Consider the following 23,210-nt stretch of genomic DNA (forward strand, 5'->3'; position numbering starts at 1 on the left):
CACAAGGCTGTTACCATTTGAGACCCGCATCTGATTTCTTGTGGCATCAATGGATTCCGTGTCAACTAGTCTCCTGTTCCCTCTAGGGAACTTAACAGCGTACCTGAGCATAATACCTGGAGAAGCAATTAGCTGACCATGAAAACATCCGAGGACAAGTTTCACTCAAGGAATATGTAGCTTGAAATGAAACTAGGAAATGGTAGAGATATTTTGAGCAGGAAATATGATTCTAGCTCTCCTCTAGACTTTTATGTATGCAGCCTCATCAAGACCAAGTTCATGGGTATGTGACCTGTGCCGTTGCACAGGGCCTTGTACTTAGAAGGGTTTACTGTTCTGTTGATGTCATCTTGAAATTCTTAATTTTTTTTGTTTGTTTTTGACAAAGGGCCTGGCATATTCCTTTTGTGCCAGACTTTGCAAATTACATAGCTGGTCCTGGTCTGTGTCTTTATTGCAAGTTGGAAAACAGTTACCTGGGGCCCTCCAAGTCATTAGCACCAATAACTGGTCTAATGATATGGGCCAATAATATAGTATTAATACAATAATTTCCAAATCTAGCTGCTTCCCTCCATGGGTTGCCTCCCCATTGGCCACTACTTCCTGCCACATTTAGTTCTCTTAGTACCCACCTTCAAGTGTGAGCATCAAGTAATCCCATGTCTCAATGTAGTGAACAAAAATATATAATCAAAAACATTATAATTTTATGATGATGCAAGAGACAATTGGAACAGCTGGTCAACCATGAGAGGTTTGACCATCTGCCTATCATCTCAAAGTTTCCAGAGCAGGTTGGAATGGATGCACTGGCTAAATCTGGGAAAATCTACCTGTGCCTGGGTCTGGGGTAGAGGAACGTAGGAAGGTTGTAGGGGAAAGTTTGATCTCCACCCTGGGTGCATCTTTTGTTGTCAGGTCATGCATATTTTGGGGCTTGAAAGAACCATATGAAGAAAACTAGAGAAGGTGTATGGTCATTGGAAGACTTTTTCCAGGCCACATATTCCTTTTTCTCCTCTTGGCTCCCAATGGTTTAGGTACTTGGCTTTGTACCTCAAGGCTGGTAAATTTTTAATGAGTTACTTGAGACCTTCATGAAAGACTATCATGAACACCCATATGATACAATCACTGGGAAGTATCTCAGGCTCTAAATTTGGACACATCTAGCCACGCATTTGAGTTTCTTCTTCCTAGAATCACGCCAGAGTCTCCCACTCCATGCAGGGAAGATGACCCAACACCATGCCTGGCTCTGTGTGCATGATTTGTGTCATGTAATAAGGGCCTTTGGGATCCACCAGTATAACCCCAAACAACAAATATAGGTTTGTAAAATTTGGTGTGAGAGCAGGCACATGGAGAAAAAGCTTACACCTTGGTAAAACTCAAGCACTCCTCCAAGTATAGGGCAATATTTCTGTCTCTTTAAAGCCAAATAGTTCCTTCACTAGCTCCACCCAATCTGAGCTTCCTGTCTCAGAGGTTTAAAGGGTGCAAACACTTTTTCCTCTCAGTTAAGCAAAAGCAGCAGCTCAAACAGCTTCTTTGGAGAACAATGGGGAACTCATCAGCTCATTCAAAAGAAGGTGAGCCTGGCCTAGGGCAATAGAGCCGGGAGGGGCAGCAGGACACAGGGCTGTGCATGGGTGTGGGTCCTGGTCTGAGAGGGGACCAAATACCGTGCCAGCAGCCCAGCAAACAGGATGCTGCCACAGGGGTCCCGGGGGAGGAAGAGTGGGAGTAAGGAGATTGATTGGCCCATGTCCACACATCTCCTATATAGCAGGACAAACTTGCTGAACAGCGTATCTTCCATCATTGCTGTCATGACAGGGTGAGTGCTGCCTGACACCCCATCCATTTCCCTTAGTGGGAAACTAGTGTCCTCAAGACAGGTCTTTAGAGCTGGAAGGCAATTTAGAGACGAGTCTGTCCCAATCCCTCTTTTTTCCTGAAAGTAAATCTGAATCCCAGACGATGTGCGTGTGGTTTTATCAAATTCCCCGGGATACCCAGGTCACAAATGGCACAGGAAGCCTAGAATTCAGCTGGCTGTGTCCTTTCCAACATGTAAGAGAGAAATGCTGTGATCGACAGTGTAACAGAGGAGGTAAGAAAGTGGTGCCATGAGGGAGAGAATGAGCTATTCTATAGAAAACAAATGTGCGTGAAGCCCTTTGGTTGCTTTCCCTAATTCCAGGGTTGCTACCAGTTCACGTTTCTGGACAGAGAGTGAACTACCTCCCCTGGCCTCCCATGATCTATTTCTGATCCAATGTAAACAGAAATGTAGAGATAAGGATCTGAGAAGGAACCAAGAAGAGACCAGAGCGTGCAAGGGTTATGCATGAGTGTAGGGTCAGACATAATTTGCATTGCATCCCTTCTCTGCCCAAAGCCCTTTAGCGCAGTGACCCTGGGCAACGTTCTCAGCATTTCTGAGCCACATCAATCTCCTCATTTCAAAAATTAGAGTGGGGTTGCCTATCTGGCTCAGTTGGAAGAGCATGGGACTCTTGATCTCAGGCTTGTGAGTTTGAGCCTCATGCTGGGTGTAGAGATTAAATACATACATACATACACTTTAAACATTAGAATACTAAAAAGTATTACATTACTAGAATACTAAAAATTTTATCACTTCATCAGTAATTATTTACATATGTATGTCTGGAAGATGAAGGTCGTTAAATATACCATAATCAGTGTTCAAAAAGCAATTAGAATTTTCAAAAAATTACCAGGTGTATTCCAATTCCCAGATCGTCCTCTAGAATTTAAAACTGAAATCAGCTCCAAATACGGGTTCATAAATTTCGATTCTTTCATATCCCTTAAGTTTAATTTGATAAATAAGTTTTCACCTTCCTGGGTTTTTTTTTTTTTTTGTAAATTATTTTTGGTTAAGAAATGGTTGGTCCTTTTTCCAAGAGAATTGGACAGTGTACATTTTGCTCATTAAATCCTCAAGACGTCATATGACATGTTCTTCCAGTTTCCGTGTTTTGTATAAATTTAAATTTAAGGAGAGGCTTGCTCAGATTAAGATTTGCCTGGTTATTTGGGTGGCAATATTTCATAGGTGCAGTTGTAAACGTCCATCAGAAGGCACCTTATATATTCTTCTGTCTCTTTCTGTAATGTAGCAGACAGTAATGATACACTAGAGTAACTTTGTTTCATTAATGGTGGCAAATTATAATATTATAATTCTATCATTCTTTCTTCATTTATTGGATGGCATAATCCTTTAAAAAGAAAGTTCCCCTGAATCATACCTTCATTTCCATAAGGTGTAGTTAATAAGACAAAAGGAATGCTTGATTCTTTTTTGTCCATGTTCAGACTGATGACATCATTTCCTAGCATACCCCAAAGAGAACACTTCACTTCTTTTGCGATGTTGGTATTGTTATGAATTCATGAACTTCAACATATTTGATGAATTTCAATCCATTGAAATTATTATTCTCATTGGTACTCAAATTACCCCATCTCTGTCCAGTCAGCCTCTTCAAGTTGGCCCTGTACTCCTTTCGGTAAGATCCAAAAATTGTTTTTTGAAAGTGATCTCTGCACCCAATGTGGGGCTAGAACTCATGAACGTGGGATCAAGAGATGCATGCTGTATTGACAGAGCTAGCCAGGCGTCCCACGGTCTGAGTAGTTTCTGGTAGAATCCTCGCTTTCTAGTATGAGTAGATAGTCTAGGATCCAAGTGTACATTTCATGGCCCACATCTGGAATCGGTACCTTCTCCTAAGAGTCCTAAAGTTTTTGGTGGGAAATGGCATTTGAAGTACACAGTATGGGTGCTAAGGGTGTTCATTGTCACTGGGTTTGTCCTTGGGCTTCAAAACTACACATGTGCACAAAAAGCTAAGAATAGGACAGGATTCCTGAAAACAATTTAAGATTTTCTTGACATTTTTCCCCCTATTTGGCCTTACACTATATCCCATTAGGACAATAGCCAATGAAGCAACTGCATTTTCAAGTTTCTTGGACCAATTCTTTGTGTGGTTTGTCTATTACACCAAATACTATGTATTGCATTTGCTTTTGATTTTTACTAGTTATCTGAAAGTATAGTTTTTGTTGTATAATTATGTAAGCTATTTACAGATGTTCCTCACTATCCACAAGCAGAATGTTCCTATGAAATCTTTTATGAAAATAAATGACATAAAGGAGAGAAGCAATTACCATCAATGTACATGGAAAAAGGGTGCGCATTCCCAGATCTCCCCCAAATAACCTCCCTTATGTGTTTCTGATACTTTTAGACACAACTTGTTAACAGATGCACACATTTAATTGAGAGAAAGCCCACGTGCTCATCTGGCTCACACACTGGTGACTGGGTGGTGAACCCCTGTGTGAGGTTCCCGGGGAAGGTGATTGGCAGCTGGCGTGGACAACGGCCCACTCGGCCTCTCCATTAGCTCATTTGGCTGTAAAACAAATGCAGAACGCTGTGTTCGTGTTCAGCTTTTTTTTTTGTACAAATGAAAAATCCTCTTTGAATTTATGTCAGCCAGCAACAGCAGGTACACATGTAGGTCTTTCATAAAGGAAAAGAGCTGTAATTCGAACTCTCAAAAAGAAGGAAGTACATGCTTTCAAGACAAATCTATGAAATCGAAGTATATTCAAAGTAGTTTCCAGCTTCTACCCTGTCCCCCACTTTATTCCTTCCATCCCTCTGTCAGCAATTTCTTTGGTGGCAGTTCAGATGATTTGCCTTTGCTTTATCATGTGCATGAAATATATGTTGTATTTTGTACCTACAGTTCATGTTCCTCCCCATCAGAGAAATGACAGTAAACTAAATATTATTTTCTTCACTTTGCCTGTTTTTTTTTTTTTTTTTTTTTTTTTGCTTAATGATATATCCTGGAGATCTCTCCATCCCGGCATAGAGAGGTATTTCTTATTCCTTTCTACAGTTGGATAGTATATCGCTGTGTGTATGTACCTTAGTTTATTCAACCAAACTCCTACTGGTGGGTATTTGGTGGATTTTTTGTCTTTAATTATTACAAATAGTGACACAGAGAATAAACATATGCCTAATGTTTTCCTGTGTTTTTCTCAGTGTAGCTCTGGTACATAAGGAAGGGGAACTTCTTCCTCTACCCTTCAAGGTCTTCCAGCTGCCCTAAGAATTACATTCACTTGAGGCAGATTAACAAGAGAGAAAAAAAAAAAAGCAGTGTGCACAGATGCTCAGTAATGAAACTAAAACCAAGAGAAATGACCAAGGCAGGAAGTTTTTATACTTTTTAGGCAAAGAGACGATGGATCTGTGAGGGATTGACAAAACAAGGAAAACTTAACTTTGGGAGCATCTGTTAGGGAGGAATTCTAAAGAGACTTTGGGCTGAGGTAGTAAATTAGTAGAAAGTTGTGGGCTGTTTATACACTCTTCTTGGCTCTAAATCTCCCATCCCTGGTCATGAGAGTGTCTCTTTACCTCCTGGGACAGGAAGGGGACCTTTTACATGGGAGATTTGTTTCCTGCTTGCAGGGGGACAGAAGAGGGTCTTAGTAATCTTCCCATACATGCTGTGTCTTAAGGTACTTTTATATGAAATAGTCAGTATGCCAAAGTTGCACGTTTAGGGTGACCTGCCCGTGACCACTACAGGCATAAATCCTAAAACTGGGACTCACAATCCAAGAATAAATGTATATGTGATTTGTATGCTATTGCTAATTTCTCCCCTGTAGGTTTTAGACTGTTTTTCTATTCTCATTAGCCACGGAGAAGAGAACCTGTTTCCTCTAAACCTTTACCGACTGATTATAGCAGCAAATTTTTGCACTTTTGCCAAATCTGTAAGTGGAGAAATAGTATCTCAGTGTAATTTTAATTTGTTACATTTAGTTTTTCCTTTTCCTTTGTTGGGTTTATATTTCTCTACTTTAAGTGAGTGTTCATATATTTTTACATAGTTGAGGAGCATTGGCATTTCTTTTTTTTTTCTTTGAACTGTTTATTCATATGTCTTGCTCCATTTTCTATCGAGCTATTGGACATTTGTCTCTGTACCTTTAGGTATTCTTTGTATAAGAGGAGATTTAACCCTCTTTGATATAGTCTGACATTCGTATTTTAATTGTCCATGGTGTTCGTTGTCTCCCATTGTCTTTTAGATCTTTATGTAGTCAGATGTATGAATCCTTTTCCTTACAATCTTTCAAATCTTAGAAATAGTTCCCCGCCCCTAGGTTACAAAGGATTGGTCTGAGTTTCTTCTAGTATTTATGTGGATTGATTTTTAGTGTTTTTATTTCTAACGTATTTAGCATGTGAATGGCATGAAGACGAGGGTGCAGTTTTGTCTTTTTCTGTGTGGTTTTGTAGTTATCCCAATGCTGGCTATTAGTCCATCTTTCTCCTCATTGCTGTGAGATGCTGCCTTACGGAAGAGAAATGTAACACGATACAATTGAACTGGATGCTCATGAATATAGTAGACCAATTTGGTCTATTTCTGAATTGTCCGTTTTTGTTTTCAGTTTCTCTATGTTCACACACTCTTCATACTGCCTTAATTATAGGGGCTAAAATATTTTGCTATCTAGTAGAGCTGGCCCTCCCTAATCGTTCTTCTCTTTTTTGACTCTACAGGCTAATTTCCTTTCTTCATTCTTCCAAATTAAGTTTACAGTCAACTATTTTAGCTGCAGAGAAAAAAATGGAGACAAACTTTTAAAATTTATATTTTTATAAAATCACATTAAAGAAGTATCTATTAAAACAGTGTTGAATTTGGGGTAATGTCTGTTTTGCATCAAGGTATTTTTCTTCTTAAATCTACTAAAGGGGATGTGTTGTAACAATCCATTTTCTCATGTTGAACCACCCTACTATTTCTGAAATAAAAAATCACATTTAATTGTGGGGTTTTACTTTTTAGTGTCTGACAATTTATTTGGGATTTTTGCATTAGTATTCGCAAATGAGACATGTCTGTAGCTTTATTTATTGGTGAAATCTTTGTTAGCCTTTGGGATCAATATCATACATATGTCATAGAAAGAACTGGAAATATTTCTTTCTGTTTTAAGACATCAGGAATAGTTTAAGAAAAGTTAAGTGAGATCCCCATGAAACCATCTGGGCCTTGTACTCTTTTGTAGGGGAATTCTTTAACTACTTTATTGTTTCTTCCATGGTGAGTGAATTGTTTCATCTTTTTGTCTTTATGGGACCAACATGGATAGTACACTACTGCAGGTTTTCATGGAGAAACACAAAGGAGATAAGAGGAATGTGATGGTTTCCGCTTACCTTCGTTGACTCTTTTTCTTCTCCTTCTCTTTTTTACACCCCACAGCCACTGGTAGTGACATGGCAGACCCTCAGGACAACACTCTGAGGATTGTTTTGGTGGGGAAAACTGGAAGTGGGAAGAGTGCAACAGCAAACACCATCCTGGGGAGTAGAGTGTTTGAGTCTAGAATTTCTCCCTATACTGTCACTGCCAAGTGTCAAAAAGCATCCACGGAATGGAAGGGGAGGAAACTTCTTGTTGTTGACACCCCAGGGCTCTTTGACACCAAGGTGACCCTGGATACCACGTGCAGGGAAATCAGCAAGTGTGTCCTCTACTCTTATCCTGGGCCCCACGCCATCATCTTGGTCCTCCAGGTGGGCCTCTACAGGGAAGAAGAGCAGAGGATGGTGGCATTGATCAAGGCTGTGTTTGGGAAGCCAGCCTTGAAGCACATGATCGTGTTGTTCACTCGCAAAGATGACTTGGAGGAGAAGAGCCTGAGTGACTTCTTGGCAGATTCAGATGTGAAGCTAAGAAACATCATCAGCAAGTGTGGGAACCGCTACTGTGCCTTCAACAACAGAGCCTCAGAGGCCGAGAAGGAAGCTCAAGTGCAGGAGCTGGTGGAGCTGATAGAGGAGATGGTGCAGAGCAACGGAGGGGCTTACTTTACCGATGCCATTTACGAGACGCCATTTACACTTGAGAAGTTGTGTAGGTACATGGGCCCAGGGTCATGAATCATGTGGGGGGGAAAGTCTTGGGATTTGTCCTCATTGGGAGAGGCCCAGATAGTCTCGCATGAGGCTGTTGTGTGGGAGGCATTGAATTGAGACAATCTGGGACTTCTTATCCATAAAGATACTGGGGCACATGGGGATTGTGGTTTTTTGGGGTCTGTTTGTGATTGGGTTTTCTCCAAGCCATAGATCTTGATCGTGGCAGAATCAGGCCCACACACTTTTCCACTGACTGATTTTCATATATTAAGGAAACATTTTTGCTGATTAAGAGAAAATAGTCCTTTTGTGCGGTGTTGGTATTCTGTAAGAGCGAGGGATTGATTGTTGCTGCTGGGACTGGGGCCCGCTTTTACCTCAGACCCCCCAGCTCATGGCACCCTGGTAGTCTGCCTTTTTGCCTTCAGAGTTCAGGAGGCCTTAACCGCACTCCCAGGCCTTAAATTCCTGTGTGTCTCTTTGAAAGAAGCAATTGTTAGTTTTTGTTTTGGTGTTGTATAATTGTTTCCAAAAAGAGAATTCTTTAGAGGACTGAAATCTAAATTCTGAGAAAGCCCCAAGCTCTCTCTCATCAGGGGGACCCGGGGTCCTTCTGGGCCAGAAATGTGGCTGGAATGAGGAAGAATGTAGTCTACAAGATTTGCCCTGTTCACACCGTGCCACAGAAGGGGAGACCTTTGGGTTTCTCAGAGGATGGGACAAGAAAGCAGGCAGGGGCAAGGTGGAGGGGACATACTGGATGCCTAGCACTGCACGACAGGTCAGCCAAACACCAGTTGAAACAGTTGAGACATGGATTGTGTGGTAGCTCCTGGAGTCCGAAGTCAAGATGCCAGCAGAGGCGTGCGCTCTCTGAAGCCTTGAGGGGAGGACCTTGCTTGCTTCTTCCTGGGCTCTTCTGGCAGCTGGCCATCTTGGTGCTCTTTGGCTGGAGATAGGCCACCACTTTCTTTCCTCAATCATTTCATTAGAAGCAGCAAGGAGAAACCAGGCCGCACCTTCTACACTCTTCTCGGAATTCTCCCCAGCTAAATATTCAAGTTCATCACTTACATGGTCTACTCTCCACCCAGCAGCCCACCTCAGTTTAGCCCGCCTCCCTGACCCCTGCCCCCTGCCATTTTATAGCAAGTGCCATTGTCCCTCCAATGTCCAGCAGCGTGGTCTCTACCTCTCTGGGACCTCACCAGAAAGTGACCTGCATGCTCATCCTACCACCGACATCCTCTTAGGCCTTTCTTTTTATCATGCACCTCAGAATTCTTCGAAGCTCCATGCATTACTCAATTTCAAAACGACTCCTACATTTTAGGTAATTACCAGGGCAGGACTCTACTTCTTGGCCTTAAAATCTATATTAGTTCCCCCAGGAGCTGCTGTAACAAATGACCACAAACTGTTGCTTAAAGAGCAGAAACTTACTGTCTCATTGTTATGGCTACTGTCTCACTGGCACAGGCTACAAGTGCCAAACCGAGACGTTCCCAGGGCCATACTCTCCATGAAGTCTCCGGGGAAGGATCCTTCTTTGCTGCTTCTTAGCTTCTGGTGCTGGCTGTCGTGCTTTGTTCTTTGCCTTCTAGGTGCTTCACTCCAATCTCTGCCTCTTTTGTCACTTGGTGTTCTCTGTGTGTATCTGTGTGTAAACATCCCTCACTCTGAATGAAACGATTCCAGGCATCGGAGTAGGGCTCAACCTTAACTTCATGACATGACATCACAGAGACCGTGCTCCAAAGTAGGTCACATTCTCAGGTATCAGGAGTTAAGACTTCTTTAGGAGGATACAATTCAACCTAGGATGGATGGTAAGAGAGGGACAGTGTGTGCAGTGTGAGGGTACAGTACCCCTGATCTCTTCCTCTCCAGTCCTAGTTGCAGTTACCAGGTTAAGCCCATTGGGATAGTTTTCTTAGGTCTCTACTTCTTGGAAATCTTCTACTGCCTAGGGCTTAGAATCCACATTCCTTGGCCTGGTATTCAACAGTCATTATAATCAGTCTCAACTCCTCTTCCAAGAATGAGATTCTTCTAGATATCATTGCTCCCATTAATATCCGTTTTACACTTTTGTAAGGAACGAAGGTGATAATGATGGAGAGGCAAGTGCCAGGGACACAGTAGGCCCTCAGTAAAGGCTGGTAATGATTCCTGCACTCCAAATTGTTAGCTGTTCTCTGTGTCCAGTATATTTCCACCTCCAAGGGTTGAATCATGCTATTTCTGCCTTTCTTTCTTATCTGTAGTTTTCAAAAAAAGCAAACTCATGACTCCTGGACAAGTATAAACACATCAAAGATTTGGCTCAACTCATGGCTTAACTAGAGAACCAGTATGATTCTATAATTGGTTCAAACTTACTTTGGGTGGCTCAATCAGTTAAGCGTCTGACTCTTGATCTCAGCTCAGGTCTTGACCTTAGGGTCTTGAGTTTGGGCTCCATGCTGGGTGTGAAACCTAGTTAAAAACAAACACATAAGCAAAGAACAAAACAAAAAACACAAACAAACAGAAACAAAAAGCTCATTTGAAATCAAGGGTTGATGTGTTCAAGAGAGTAGTAAAATGTAATTTTTGAGTTCTACATTCCACCAGACAGAAAATTCGCTGAGCATCTCCAAGGCAGAGATGTGCAAAAATTCTCTCTGTCCTTAAAGTGTTGTAAAGTATCACAGCTGATCATCAAGCACAGCACCACACAGAACAATAGAACACTCCAGTAATCTCTCTTGCCTATTTCTAAATTTTGGATCATTTTCGTAGCGTTCTCTACTTTGTGATCATAAACAGTCTCCAACAAGTATTGTTGATCCTTGAAGATTGTTTTTACCATGCATGGCCTGATTATTTATACAGATGCAGCAAGAATCTTAATTAACTGGAAAAGCCTCCTTGACTTTGCTCGTGAAATCTAGAGCCTAATCATATGAAGCAACTATCAATTCCAAAGGATAAACTTCTTTTGGAAATTTTCAAAATGAGTTTTGAATCAGACGTTTCAAAGCCCTTGCCATTCTTCTATCCTAGGAGTAGGAAACCAAGGCTTAAACACTTTCTCGAGTAAACTTTGCATGCTGTACCCATAAATCTCAATGAATTTCCCTCTTCCTGAGGTCTCCAAAATTTGCCTGGGTTTCTGGACTACCTGGGAGTGGACTTCCTTACTCCCAGAGATTGGGATCCTGGAAGCCAGACATCATATTCGTTTTCTTATGAAGGTTTTGGAGACATTAGCTCCACATGTAACAACAACAATTGCTCCTTAGCAGTGGTCTGATGGTGTTTGTTTAAACAACAATCACTCTCATATATCACCCTGTACATATGGCCTTGCTGCAGAATCGATTTTTCCAATGGTATCTTTGGAAACAAGAGGACAGAATTTTATTAAACCTATGCAAATGGTTCTATCAACATGAAAGTGAATGAAACTTAGTAGAAGCATTTGTTTCTCAATTTTGAGGGTAGGTGAAGATGAGGTAATATTTAAAGATGGTTGTTGTGGGTTTACAAATACACAGTCTACTAATTCGTGTAAGGAGAAAGAAATAAGGTTCCACAAATAGCCATACAAGTAGAACATCAAACAGAATGCCATCAATATTCCAAACAAATAACCACAATGGCACATCTTGAATCCGTTCACTCAGTCCTATGTCATTACTTCTCACTCTGCTGGATCTTGAGTCAGTCGTCTGATTTCCTGAGGTACATATGCTTCCAGACTGAGAGTCCCAGTAGTCCTGGCTTTGCTCGCTGGCAGAGTCTGAGCATTGAGTCAGTGCTGCCATCTTGGAAACCTGCTCTGAAGAGTCTCTTTGAGGCAACAGTAGTTCAGAGCACGTCCTACAGTTTTTCCCCTGAAGCTCCAAGATTGTGACCCTCTGGTGAAGAGACCACAAATTCTGAGTGGTCACTTTTGGTAGATCTTCGGAGAAGCCTTAGGAGGAAGCAGAGACCTGTTTGAGAACAGGACTGAATGGTTGTGGTTCATAACGGAATATAACATTGTGGAAGACAGTAAAAGGCTCTTTGGGGGGCATGGTCCTTATTTCATGAGGGTTTGGTCAATGTTTCCTTTGAGGGATTCAGCCCCAAGTGCACTGTCACACCTAACACCTCTATCTCTTTTGTGACATGGCTGCTATTAGCCTGCAAGAGGCAGCTCTTCTTGCACATCCGTGGAGCCAAAAGACAATTTCATTGAAGACATGTGAGTGCAGGGCTATAGATAATCCAGTTCCCTTATCCTGGTAGACAGGCTGTGGAGGTGCTGAGTCTTCCTTTTCATGCAGTGCCCTTTGGGGGTGGAGTGAGTGGGGAGAAACCAGGAAACCTTGAGTGATATCCACTTAAAAGAGATTGTTACAAAGTAGAAGTGACTAGTTTTATGTGGCACCAAGAGAGAAGGCTCCAGAATCCCTAACCCCCAACTTGATGGTATTTGGGGGTAACGTAAGTTGGTTTCCATGAGTTCATGAATCTGGGGTCCTCTTGATGGGATTAGTGCCCTTGGAAGAAGAGATAGCAGAGAGTTGCTTCCTCGCTCCATCATGTATGGACACGGTGAGACAGTGCAATTCACAAATCAGGAAGTGAGCCTTTCCCAGGGAAACAAGTTGGCTGGCACATTGGGCTTGGGCTGCCCAGTCTCCAGAACTGTGAGAGATTAATTACTGCTGTTCCTGCTCCCAGGCTGTGGTATTATGGCAGTCCACGCTGACTAAGACAGCATCTATGATGTGTAGATGAGCCTCAGGATGGTAATCTATGAGAAGAGCATTGAGGGTTGAATTATTACTACTAACTAATACCTATTGATAACTATGGTTTGAGTACCACTTCATGTGTACAAATTTATCTGGTTTCACAATGACTGTCTGAAGTAAGTATTCCATTTTAAAGATTAGGGGAGTGAGTTGCAGAGAGGTTAACTGACCCAAATGTGGCAGGCTGGATGGTGGCCCCCGAAAGATGGCCACACTCTAATCCCCAGAGCCTGTGAATGTTACCTTATTCCATAAGCATCTTTGCAGGTGTGATTAAGTCAATGACTTTGAGATGGGGAGATTATTCCGGATTATCTGGGTGGGCCCCAGAGGTACTCAGAAAGGTCCTTCTAAGGAGAGGCAAGAAGGCAATGTGATGAAAGCAGGAGAGATCGGTGTGATGTGGCCCCAAGCCCAGGGCATCTGGCAGCTTCTAGAAGATGTAAGAGGCAATGGATGGATTCTCTCCTGGAGCCTCCAGAAAGAACCAGCTCTGGAAGACCTTGATTTTATCTCCATAAAACTAATTCCATGCTCTTGTCCTCCATAACTGCAGAAGATGAAGTTTATATTGCTTTCAGCTACTAATGTTTTGGGAATTTGTTATGGAGGCAATAGGAAATGGATCCACCAAAGTTCCAAAGACGATATGTAGAAGAAACAGGGCAATGGGGGAACGATTCTTTTAAACTACTGTTATTATTTCTGCACTATTTTGATAAGTTGAGCTTTGAAATTATCTAGATCTGAGCATCAGAAAACACCCTGAGCCCCACAAGAAGACTCCTATAGAATTCAAAGAATGTCTCTTAATGACCCCACACCTTTTGAAAATTCATTATATCCACATTTCTGTGTGTGTGTGAAATGGAAAGAATCAAAGGAAAACAAAAAAAAGGAAGCTGTAGCTTTGTCCACATGTATCTCTCTGCTTCTGACTATGTGGAAGGAGCAAGATCCTGGGTGGAAAGTTGTGTTTCCAGGGTTGCAGGAGGAGACAAGCGGTGGAGAGGCCTGTGGCTCACAGCATAGGTGCAAGTGGAAGGAAGCCCTCAATGATCAGGAGCGTGGCCAAGTGAACAATTCAGATATGGGGCTACACTGCTTCTATCCAGAATCTTGTAGAAGGAGATCACTCCTAACTTAGGGCTCAGGATGGGACTGATGGGGGCCACATGCTCCTTTTTGACCAATGATCACAAGGCTGTTACCATTTGAGACCCGCATCTGATTTCTTGTGGCATCCATGGATTCTGTGTCAACTAGTCTGCTGTTCCCTCTAGGGAACTTAACAGCGTACCTGAGCATAATACCTGGAGAAGCAATTAGCTGACCATGAAAACATCCAAGGACAAGTTTCACTCAAGGAATATGTAGCTTGAAATGAAACTAGGAAATGGTAGAGATATTTTGAGCAGGAAATATGATTCTAGCTCTCCTCTAGACTTTTATGTATGCAGCCTCACAAGACCAAGTTCATGGGTATGTGACCTGTGCCGTTGCACAGGGCCTTGTACTTAGAAGGGTTTACTGTTCTGTTGATGTCATCTTGAAATTCTTATTTTTTTTTTGTTTGTTTTTGACAAAGGGCCTGGCATATTCCTTTTGTGCCAGACTTTGCAAATTACATAGCTGATCCCGGTCTGTGTCTTTATTGCAAGTTGGAAAACAGTTACCTGGGGCCCTCCAAGTCATTAGCACCAATAACTGGTCTAATGATATGGACCAATAATATAGTATTAATACAATAATTTCCAAATCTAGCTGCTTCCCTCCATGGGTTGCCTCCCCATTGGCCACTACTTCCTGCCACATTTAGTTCTCTTAGTACCCACCTTCAAGTGTGAGCATCAAGTAATCCCATGTCTCAATGTAGTGAACAAAAATATATAATCAAAAACATTATAATTTTATGATGATGCAAGAGACAATTGGAACAGCTGGTCAACCATGAGAGGTTTGACCATCTGTCTATCATCTCAAAGTTTCCAGAGCAGGTTGGAATGGATGCACTGGCTAAATCTGGGAAAATCTACCTGTGCCTGGGTCTGGGGTAGAGGAACGTAGGAAGGTTGTAGGGGAAAGTTTGATCTCCTCCCTGGATGCATCTCTTCTTGTCAGGTCATGCATATTTTGGGGCTTGAAAGAACCATATGAAGAAAACTAGAGAAGGTGTATGGTCATTGGAAGACTTTTTCCAGGCCACATCTTCCTTTTTTTCTCTTGGCTCCCAATGGTTTAGACTCTTGGCTTTGTACCTGAAGGCTGGTAAATTCTTAATGAGTAACTTGAGACCTTCATGAAAGACTATCATGAAAAAACCCATATGATAGAATCACTGGGAAGTATCTCAGGCTCTAAATTTGGACACATCTAGCCACCTATTTGAGTTTCTTCTTCCTAGAATCACCCCAGAGTCACCCACTCCATGCAGGGAAGATGATCCAACACCATGCCTGGCTCTGTGTGCATGATTTGTGTCATTTAATAAGGGCCTTTGGGATCCACCAGTATAACCCCAAACAACAAATATAGGTTTGTAAAATTTGGTGTGAGAGCAGGCACATGGAGAAAAAGCTTACACCTTGGTAAAACTAAAGCACTCCTCCAATTATAGGGCAATATTTCCGTCTCTTTAAAGCCAAATAGTTTCTTCACTAGCTCCAACCAATCTGAGCTTCCTGCCTCAGAGGTTTAAAGGGGGAAACACATTTTCCTCACAGTGAAAGCAAAAGCAGCAGCTCAAACAGGTTCTTTGGAGAACAATGGGGAACTCAGCTCCTTCAAAAGAAGGTGAGCCTGGCCTCAGAGCAATGGATCTGTGAGGGGCAGCAGGACATAGGGGTGTGCATGGGTGTGGGTTCTGGTCTGAGAGGGGACCGAGTGTCGTGCCAGCAGCCCAGCAAAAAGGGGTCCCAGGGGAGGAAGAGTGGGAGTAAGGAGGTTGTTTGCCCCATGTCCACACGTCTCCTATTTAGCAGGACAAACTTGCTGAACAGCATATCTTCCATCAGTTGCTGTCATGACAGAGTGAGTGCTGCCTGACACCCCATCCATTTCCCTTAGTGGGAAACTAGTGTCCTCAAGGCAGGTCTTTAGACCTGGAAGGCAATTTAGAGAGTAGTCTATCCAAATTCCTCTTTTTTCCTGAAAGAAATCTGAATCCCAGACGATGTGCATGTGGTTTTATCAAATTTTCCGGATACCCAGGTCACAAATGGCACAGGAAGCCTAGAATTCAGCTGGCTGTGTCCTTTCCAACATGTAAGAGAGAAATGCTGTGATCGACAGTGTAACAGAGGAGGTAAGGAAGGGGTGCCATGGGGAGAGAATGAGTTATTCTATAGAAAACAAATGTGTGTGAAGCCCTTTGGTTGCCTTCCCTAATTCCAGGGTTGCTACCAGTTCATGTTTCTGGACAGAGAGTGAACTACCTCCCTGGTCTCCCATGATCTATTTCTGATCCAATGTAAACAGAAATGTAGAATCAAGGATCTCAGAAGGAACCAAGAAGAGACCAGAGCGTGCAAGGGTTATGCATGAGTGTAGGGTCAGACATACTTTGCATTGGATCCCTTCTCTGCCCAAAGCCCATTAGCGCAGTGACCTTGGGCAACGTTCTCAGCATTTCTGAGCCACATCAATCTCCTCATTTCAAAAATTAGAGTGGGGGTGCCTATCTGGCTCAGTTGGAAGAGCATGGGACTCTTGATCTCAGGGTTGTGAGTTTGAGCCTCATGCTGGGTGTAGAGATTAAATACATACATACATACATACATACATACACTTTAAACATTAGAATACTAGAAAGTATTACATTACTAGAATACTAAAAATTTTATCACTTTATCAGTAATTATTTACATATGTATGTCTGGAAGATAAAGGTCATTAAAATATACCATGATCAGAGTTCAAAATCAGCTCCAAATACGGTTCATAAATTTCGATTCTTTCATATGTCTTGTTTAATTTGATAAATAAGTTTTCACTTTCCTGTTTATTTTTGTAAAATGTTTTTGGTTAAGAAATGGTTGGTCATTTTTCCATAGAATTGGACAGTGTACATTTTGCTCATTAAATCCTCAAGACATCATATGACAGGTTCTTCTAGTTTCCGTGTTTTGTATAAATTTAAATTTAAGGAGAGGCTTGATCAGATTAAGGCTTGCCTGGTTATTTGGGTGGCAATATTTCATAGGTGCAGTTGTAAACGTCCAGCAGAAGGCACCTTATATATTCTTCTGTCTCTTTCTGTAATGTAGCAGACTGTAATGATAGTCTAGAGTAACTTTCTCTCATTAACGGTCACAAATAATAATATTATAATTCTATCATTCTTTCTTCATTTATTGGATGGCATAATCCTTTAAAAAGAAAGTTCCCCTGAATCATACCTTCATTTCCATAAGGTGTAGTTAATAAGACAAAAGGAATGCTTGATTCTTTTTTGTCCATGTTCAGACTGATGACATCATTTCCTAGCATACCCCAAAGAGAACACTTCACTTCTTTTGCGATGTTGGTATTGTTATGAATTCATGAACTTCAACATATTTGATGAATTTCAATCCATTGAAATTATTATTCTCATTGGTACTCAAATTACCCCATCTCTGTCCAGTCAGCCTCTTCAAGTTGGCCCTGTACTCCTTTCGGTAAGATCCAAACATTTTTTTTGAAAGTGATCTCTGCACCCAATGTGGGGCTAGAACTCATGAACGTGGGATCAAGAGATGTATGCTGTATTGACAGAGCTAGCCAGGCGTCCCACGGTCTGAGTAGTTTCTGGTAGAATCCTCGCTTTCTAGTATGAGTAGATAGTCTAGGATCCAAGTGTACATTTCATGGCCCACATCTGGAATCGGTACCTTCTCCTAAGAGTCCTAAAGTTTTTGGTGGGAAATGGCATTTGAAGTACACAGTATGGGTGCTAAGGGTGTTCATTGTCACTGGGTTTGTCCTTGGGCTTCAAAACTACACATGTGCACAAAAAGCTAAGAATAGGACAGGATTCCTGAAAACAATTTAAGATTTTCTTGACATTTTTCCCCCTATTTGGCCTTACACTATATCCCATTAGGACAATAGCCAATGAAGCAACTGCATTTTCAAGTTTCTTGGACCAATTCTTTGTGTGGTTTGTCTATTACACCAAATACTATGTATTGCATTTGCTTTTGATTTTTACTAGTTATCTGAAAGTATAGTTTTTGTTGTATAATTATGTAAGCTATTTACAGGTGTTCCTCACTATCCACAAGCAGAATGTTCCTATGAAATCTTTTATGAAAATAAATGACATAAAGGAGAGAAGCAATTACCATCAATGTACATGGAAAAAGGGTGCGCATTCCCAGATCTCCCCCAAATAACCTCCCTTATGTGTTTCTGATACTTTTAGACACAACTTGTTAACAGATGCACACATTTAATTGAGAGAAAGCCCACGTGCTCATCTGGCTCACACACTGGTGACTGGGTGGTGAACCCCTGTGTGAGGTTCCCGGGGAAGGTGATTGGCAGCTGGCGTGGACAACGGCCCACTCGGCCTCTCCATTAGCTCATTTGGCTGTAAAACAAATGCAGAACGCTGTGTTCGTGTTCAGCTTTTTTTTTTGTACAAATGAAAAATCCTCTTTGAATTTATGTCAGCCAGCAACAGCAGGTACACATGTAGGTCTTTCATAAAGGAAAAGAGCTGTAATTCGAACTCTCAAAAAGAAGGAAGTACATGCTTTCAAGACAAATCTATGAAATCGAAGTATATTCAAAGTAGTTTCCAGCTTCTACCCTGTCCCCCACTTTATTCCTTCCATCCCTCTGTCAGCAATTTCTTTGGTGGCAGTTCAGATGATTTGCCTTTGCTTTATCATGTGCATGAAATATATGTTGTATTTTGTACCTACAGTTCATGTTCCTCCCCATCAGAGAAATGACAGTAAACTAAATATTATTTTCTTCACTTTGCCTGTTTTTTTTTTTTTTTTTTTTTTGCTTAATGATATATCCTGGAGATCTCTCCATCCCGGCATAGAGAGGTATTTCTTATTCCTTTCTACAGTTGGATAGTATATCGCTGTGTGTATGTACCTTAGTTTATTCAACCAAACTCCTACTGGTGGGTATTTGGTGGATTTTTTGTCTTTAATTATTACAAATAGTGACACAGAGAATAAACATATGCCTAATGTTTTCCTGTGTTTTTCTCAGTGTAGCTCTGGTACATAAGGAAGGGGAACTTCTTCCTCTACCCTTCAAGGTCTTCCAGCTGCCCTAAGAATTACATTCACTTGAGGCAGATTAACAAGAGAGAAAAAAAAAAAAGCAGTGTGCACAGATGCTCAGTAATGAAACTAAAACCAAGAGAAATGACCAAGGCAGGAAGTTTTTATACTTTTTAGGCAAAGAGACGATGGATCTGTGAGGGATTGACAAAACAAGGAAAACTTAACTTTGGGAGCATCTGTTAGGGAGGAATTCTAAAGAGACTTTGGGCTGGGGTAGTAAAATAGTAGAAAGTAGTGGGCTGTTTATACAGTCTTCTTGGCTCTAAATCTCCCATCCTTGGACATAAGGGTGTCTCTTTACCTCCTGGGACAGGAAGGACACCTTTTACACGGGAGAATTTGTTTTCTGCTTGCAGGAGGACAGAAGAGGGTCTTAGTAATCTTCCCACATAGGTTGTATCTTAAGTTACTTTCACTTAAAATAGTCAGTATGCCAGGGTGCCTGGGTGTCTCAGTCGGTTGAGAGTCCGTCTTCGCTCAGGTCATGATCTCACAGTTCGTGGGTTCGAGCCCTTCAGGCTCTGTGCTAACAGCTTGTTGGGAGCCTGGAGCCTGCTTCAGATTCTGTGTCTCCTTCTCTCTCTGCCCCTCCCCCGCTCACGCTTTCTCTCACTCTGTTTCTCCAAAATAAATAAATGTAAAAAAATTAAAAAAGAAATAGCATGCCAAAATTGCACGTTTAGGAGTGAGCTGCCCTGACCACTACAGGCATAAGTCCTAAAATTGGGACTCAGAATCCAATAAATGTATATGTAATTTGTACAATATTGCCAATTTCTCCTCTGTAGGTTTTAGACTGTTTTTCAATTTCATTAGCCATGGAGAAGAGAACTGTTTCCTTTAAACCTTTACTGACTAATTATAGCAGCAAATTTTTTGATTTTTGCCAAATCCGTAAGTGGAGAAATAGTATCTCAGTGTAATTTTAATTTACTATATTTAGTTATTTTCTTTTCCTATGTCAGATTTATTTTTCTCTACTTTAAGTGAGTGTTCATATATTTTTACATAGTTGAGGAGCATTGGCATTTCTTTTTTTTCTTTGAACTGTTTATTCCTATGTCTTGCTCCATTTTCTATCAAGCTGTTGGAATTTGTCTCTCTACTTTTAGGTATTCTTTGTATAAGAGGAGAATTAACCCTCTTTGATATAGTCTGACATTCATATTTTAATTGTGATGCTCCTATCTCCCATTGTCTTTTAGGTCTTTATGCAGTCAGATGTATGAATCCTTTTCCTTACAATCTTTCAAATCTTAGAAACAGTTGCCCCACCCCTAGGTTACAAAGGATTGGTCTGAGTTTCTTCTAGTATTTATGTGGATTGATTTTTAGTGTTATGTTTCCAATGCATTTAGCATGTGAATGGCATGAAGACGTGGGTGCAGTTTTGTCTTTTTCTGTGTGGTTTTGTAGTTATCCCAATGCTGGTTATTAGTCCATCTTTCTCCCCATTGCTTTGAGAGGCTGCTTTATGGACGATAAATGTAACGTAATACAATTGCACTGGATACTCATGAATATAGTAGACCAATTTGGTCTATCTCTGAAATGTCCCTTTTTGTTTTCCATTCTGTCTCTGTTCACACACACGTCATACTGCCTTAATTATAGGGGTAAAATATTTTACTATCTGGTAGAGATGGCCCTCCCTCATCGTTCTTCTCTTTGTTGACCCTACAGGCTAATTTTCTTTCTTCATTCATCCAAATGAAGTTTATAGTCAACTATTTTAGCTGCAGAGAAAATATGGTGATAAATTTGTTAAAATTTATATTTCTATAAAATCACATTAAAGAAGTATCTATTAAAACATCGTTGAAATTGGGGAAATGTCTGTTCTGCATCAAAGTATTTTTCTTCTTAACTCTACCAAAGAGGATGTATTGTAACAATCCATTTTCTCATATTGAACCACCGTTGTATTTCTGAAATAAATCACATTTAATTATGGGGTATTACTTTTTAGTGTCTGACAATTTATTTGGGATTTTTGCAATAGTATTCGCAAATGAGACAAGTCTGTAGCTTTATTTATTGGTGAAATCTTTGTTAGCCTTTGAGATCAATATCATACTTGTGGCATAGAATGAACAGGAAAGATTTCCTTCTGTTTTAAGTCATCAGAAATAGTTTAAGAAAGGTTTAAGTGAGATCCCCATGAAACCATCTGGACCTGGTACTCTTTTGTAGGGGAACTCTTTAACTACTTTGTTGTTTCTTCCATGGTGAGTGAATTGTTTCATCTTTTTGTCTTTATGGGACCAACATGGATAGTACACTACTGCAGGTTTTCATGGAGAAACACAAAGGAGATAAGAGGAATGTGATGGTTTCCACTTACCTTCGTTGACTTTTTTCCTTTTCCTTCTCTTTTTTACACCCCACAGCCGCTGGTAGTGACATGGAAGACCCTCAGGACAACAGTCTGAGGATTGTTTTGGTGGGGAAAACTGGAAGTGGGAAGAGCGCAACGGCAAACACCATCCTGGGGAGTAGAGTCTTTAAGTCTAAAGTTGCTCCCCATGCTGTCACTCCCAAGTGTCAAAAAGCATCCAAGGAGTGGAAGGGGAGGAAACTTCTTGTTGTTGACACCCCAGGGCTCTTTGACACCAAGAAGACCCTGAATACCACGTGCAGGGAAATCAGCCGGTGTGTCCTCTACTCCTGCCCTGGGCCCCACGCCATCGTCTTGGTCCTCCAGCTGGGCCGCTACACGGAGGAAGAACAGAAGACCGTGGCATTGATCAAGTATGTCTTTGGGAAGCCATCCTTGAGGCACATAATCGTGTTGTTCACTGGCAAAGATAACTTGGAAGGGCAGAGTCTGAGTGACTTCTTAGCAGATGCAGATGTGAAGCTAAGAAACATCATCAGCGAGTGTGGGAACCGCTACTGTGCCTTCGACAACAGAGCCTCAGAGGCCGAGAAGGAAGCTCAAGTGCAGGAGCTGGTGGAGCTGATAGAGGAGATGGTGCAGAGCAACGGAGGGGATTACTTTACTGATGCCATTTACGAGGACACAGAGAAGAGGCTGAAGCAACGGGAAGAAGACCTGAAGAAGATCTACACCGATCAATTAAATAATGAAATTGAACTAGTAGAAAAGGAATATGCTGATAAATCACAGGAAGAACGGGAGGAAAAAATAAAATGGCTAAAGAGGATTTATGATGAACAATTAAAAAACATCAGGGAAGAAGCTGAGAAGGGCATATTTGAACATGTTTTAGATGGGATTATGAGGGTGCTTTCAAAAATATGGCATATGTTCTGGTAGTAAAGACCATTTCATTTTTTCTTTTGAATTTACGATGATTTGCGATAGTGGTAGATTGTAGTTTCCATAGATAGCTGTGACAGTAGCTTCTACTTATTCTTCCTATAACCTGATGCTGTTACTCCTGCCACTAACTTGCGGGGCCTGTGTCCTCTACCTTGGAACTGGGCAGATCTGGGACCATTTCAATTAATAGCAGATGGTTGAAGCAACACCTTGTGACTCTAAGGTTACATGTGGGCAATGCTTCCTTGCCCTGTTGGAGTTCTTACCCTTGGAATTGACTGTCATGTTGTGAGAAAGCCCAGGCTGTCTCTTGAGAGGCCCCCATGCAGAGGGCCTGAAGTCACTGGCCCACTTCCCAGCTCACCTTTCATTTGTGACTCAGATCAACTTGCCCGCCATGCAAATGAGGCAACACAAAAGTGGGCCCTCCGGCTGGCCGCCATCTCAGGCGAAGTTGCAGAAAGCAAAGATGATCCATTCCCACTGAGTCCTGTCCAAATTGCAGCTTTATGAGAACAAATAAATGATGGTTTTTGTTTTTAACCACTGAGCTTCAGAATGGTTTGTTATGCAGTGAGAACTAACCAGAATGAAGCCTCTTCCCAGCTCTCAGTCCACACCGCCTCCCCTTCCCACCTATCCCTCTTCACACAAAGTTGGCATAATCAGGCAATGGCATATAGAGTTCAAAGACTCAGGAAAATTCAAATCAGAAATCCTGCACATGTTAAGCGTCTGAACCACTGGTCACATGCGTCATTGCACCACATGGTCACAAGTACTATGTTAGGGAGGTGTCGGGTTTCTCTGGAAAGATTGTTCTGTGG

General features: G+C 41.5%; 1 protein-coding gene across 1 annotated transcript in view; it reads left to right on the forward strand.

Annotated features, from left to right (window-relative positions):
- The first annotated feature begins 1,945 nt into the window (after positions 1 to 1,945).
- Positions 1,946 to 23,210, forward strand: part of LOC109252349 (GTPase IMAP family member 8-like) — a 57,941-nt gene continuing 36,676 nt past the window's right edge. The window contains 3 exon segments of the mRNA XM_053898649.1: positions 1,946 to 2,122; positions 7,359 to 8,012; positions 21,488 to 22,130. Coding sequence (XP_053754624.1) covers positions 1,990 to 2,122; positions 7,359 to 8,012; positions 21,488 to 22,130 — 1,430 coding nt within the window. The 5' untranslated portion in view covers positions 1,946 to 1,989.

The sequence above is a fragment of the Panthera pardus genome, unplaced genomic scaffold (genome assembly GCF_024362965.1).
Source record: "Panthera pardus isolate Hobbes unplaced genomic scaffold, ASM2436296v1 HiC_scaffold_9, whole genome shotgun sequence".
Lineage (NCBI taxonomy): Eukaryota > Metazoa > Chordata > Mammalia > Carnivora > Felidae > Panthera > Panthera pardus.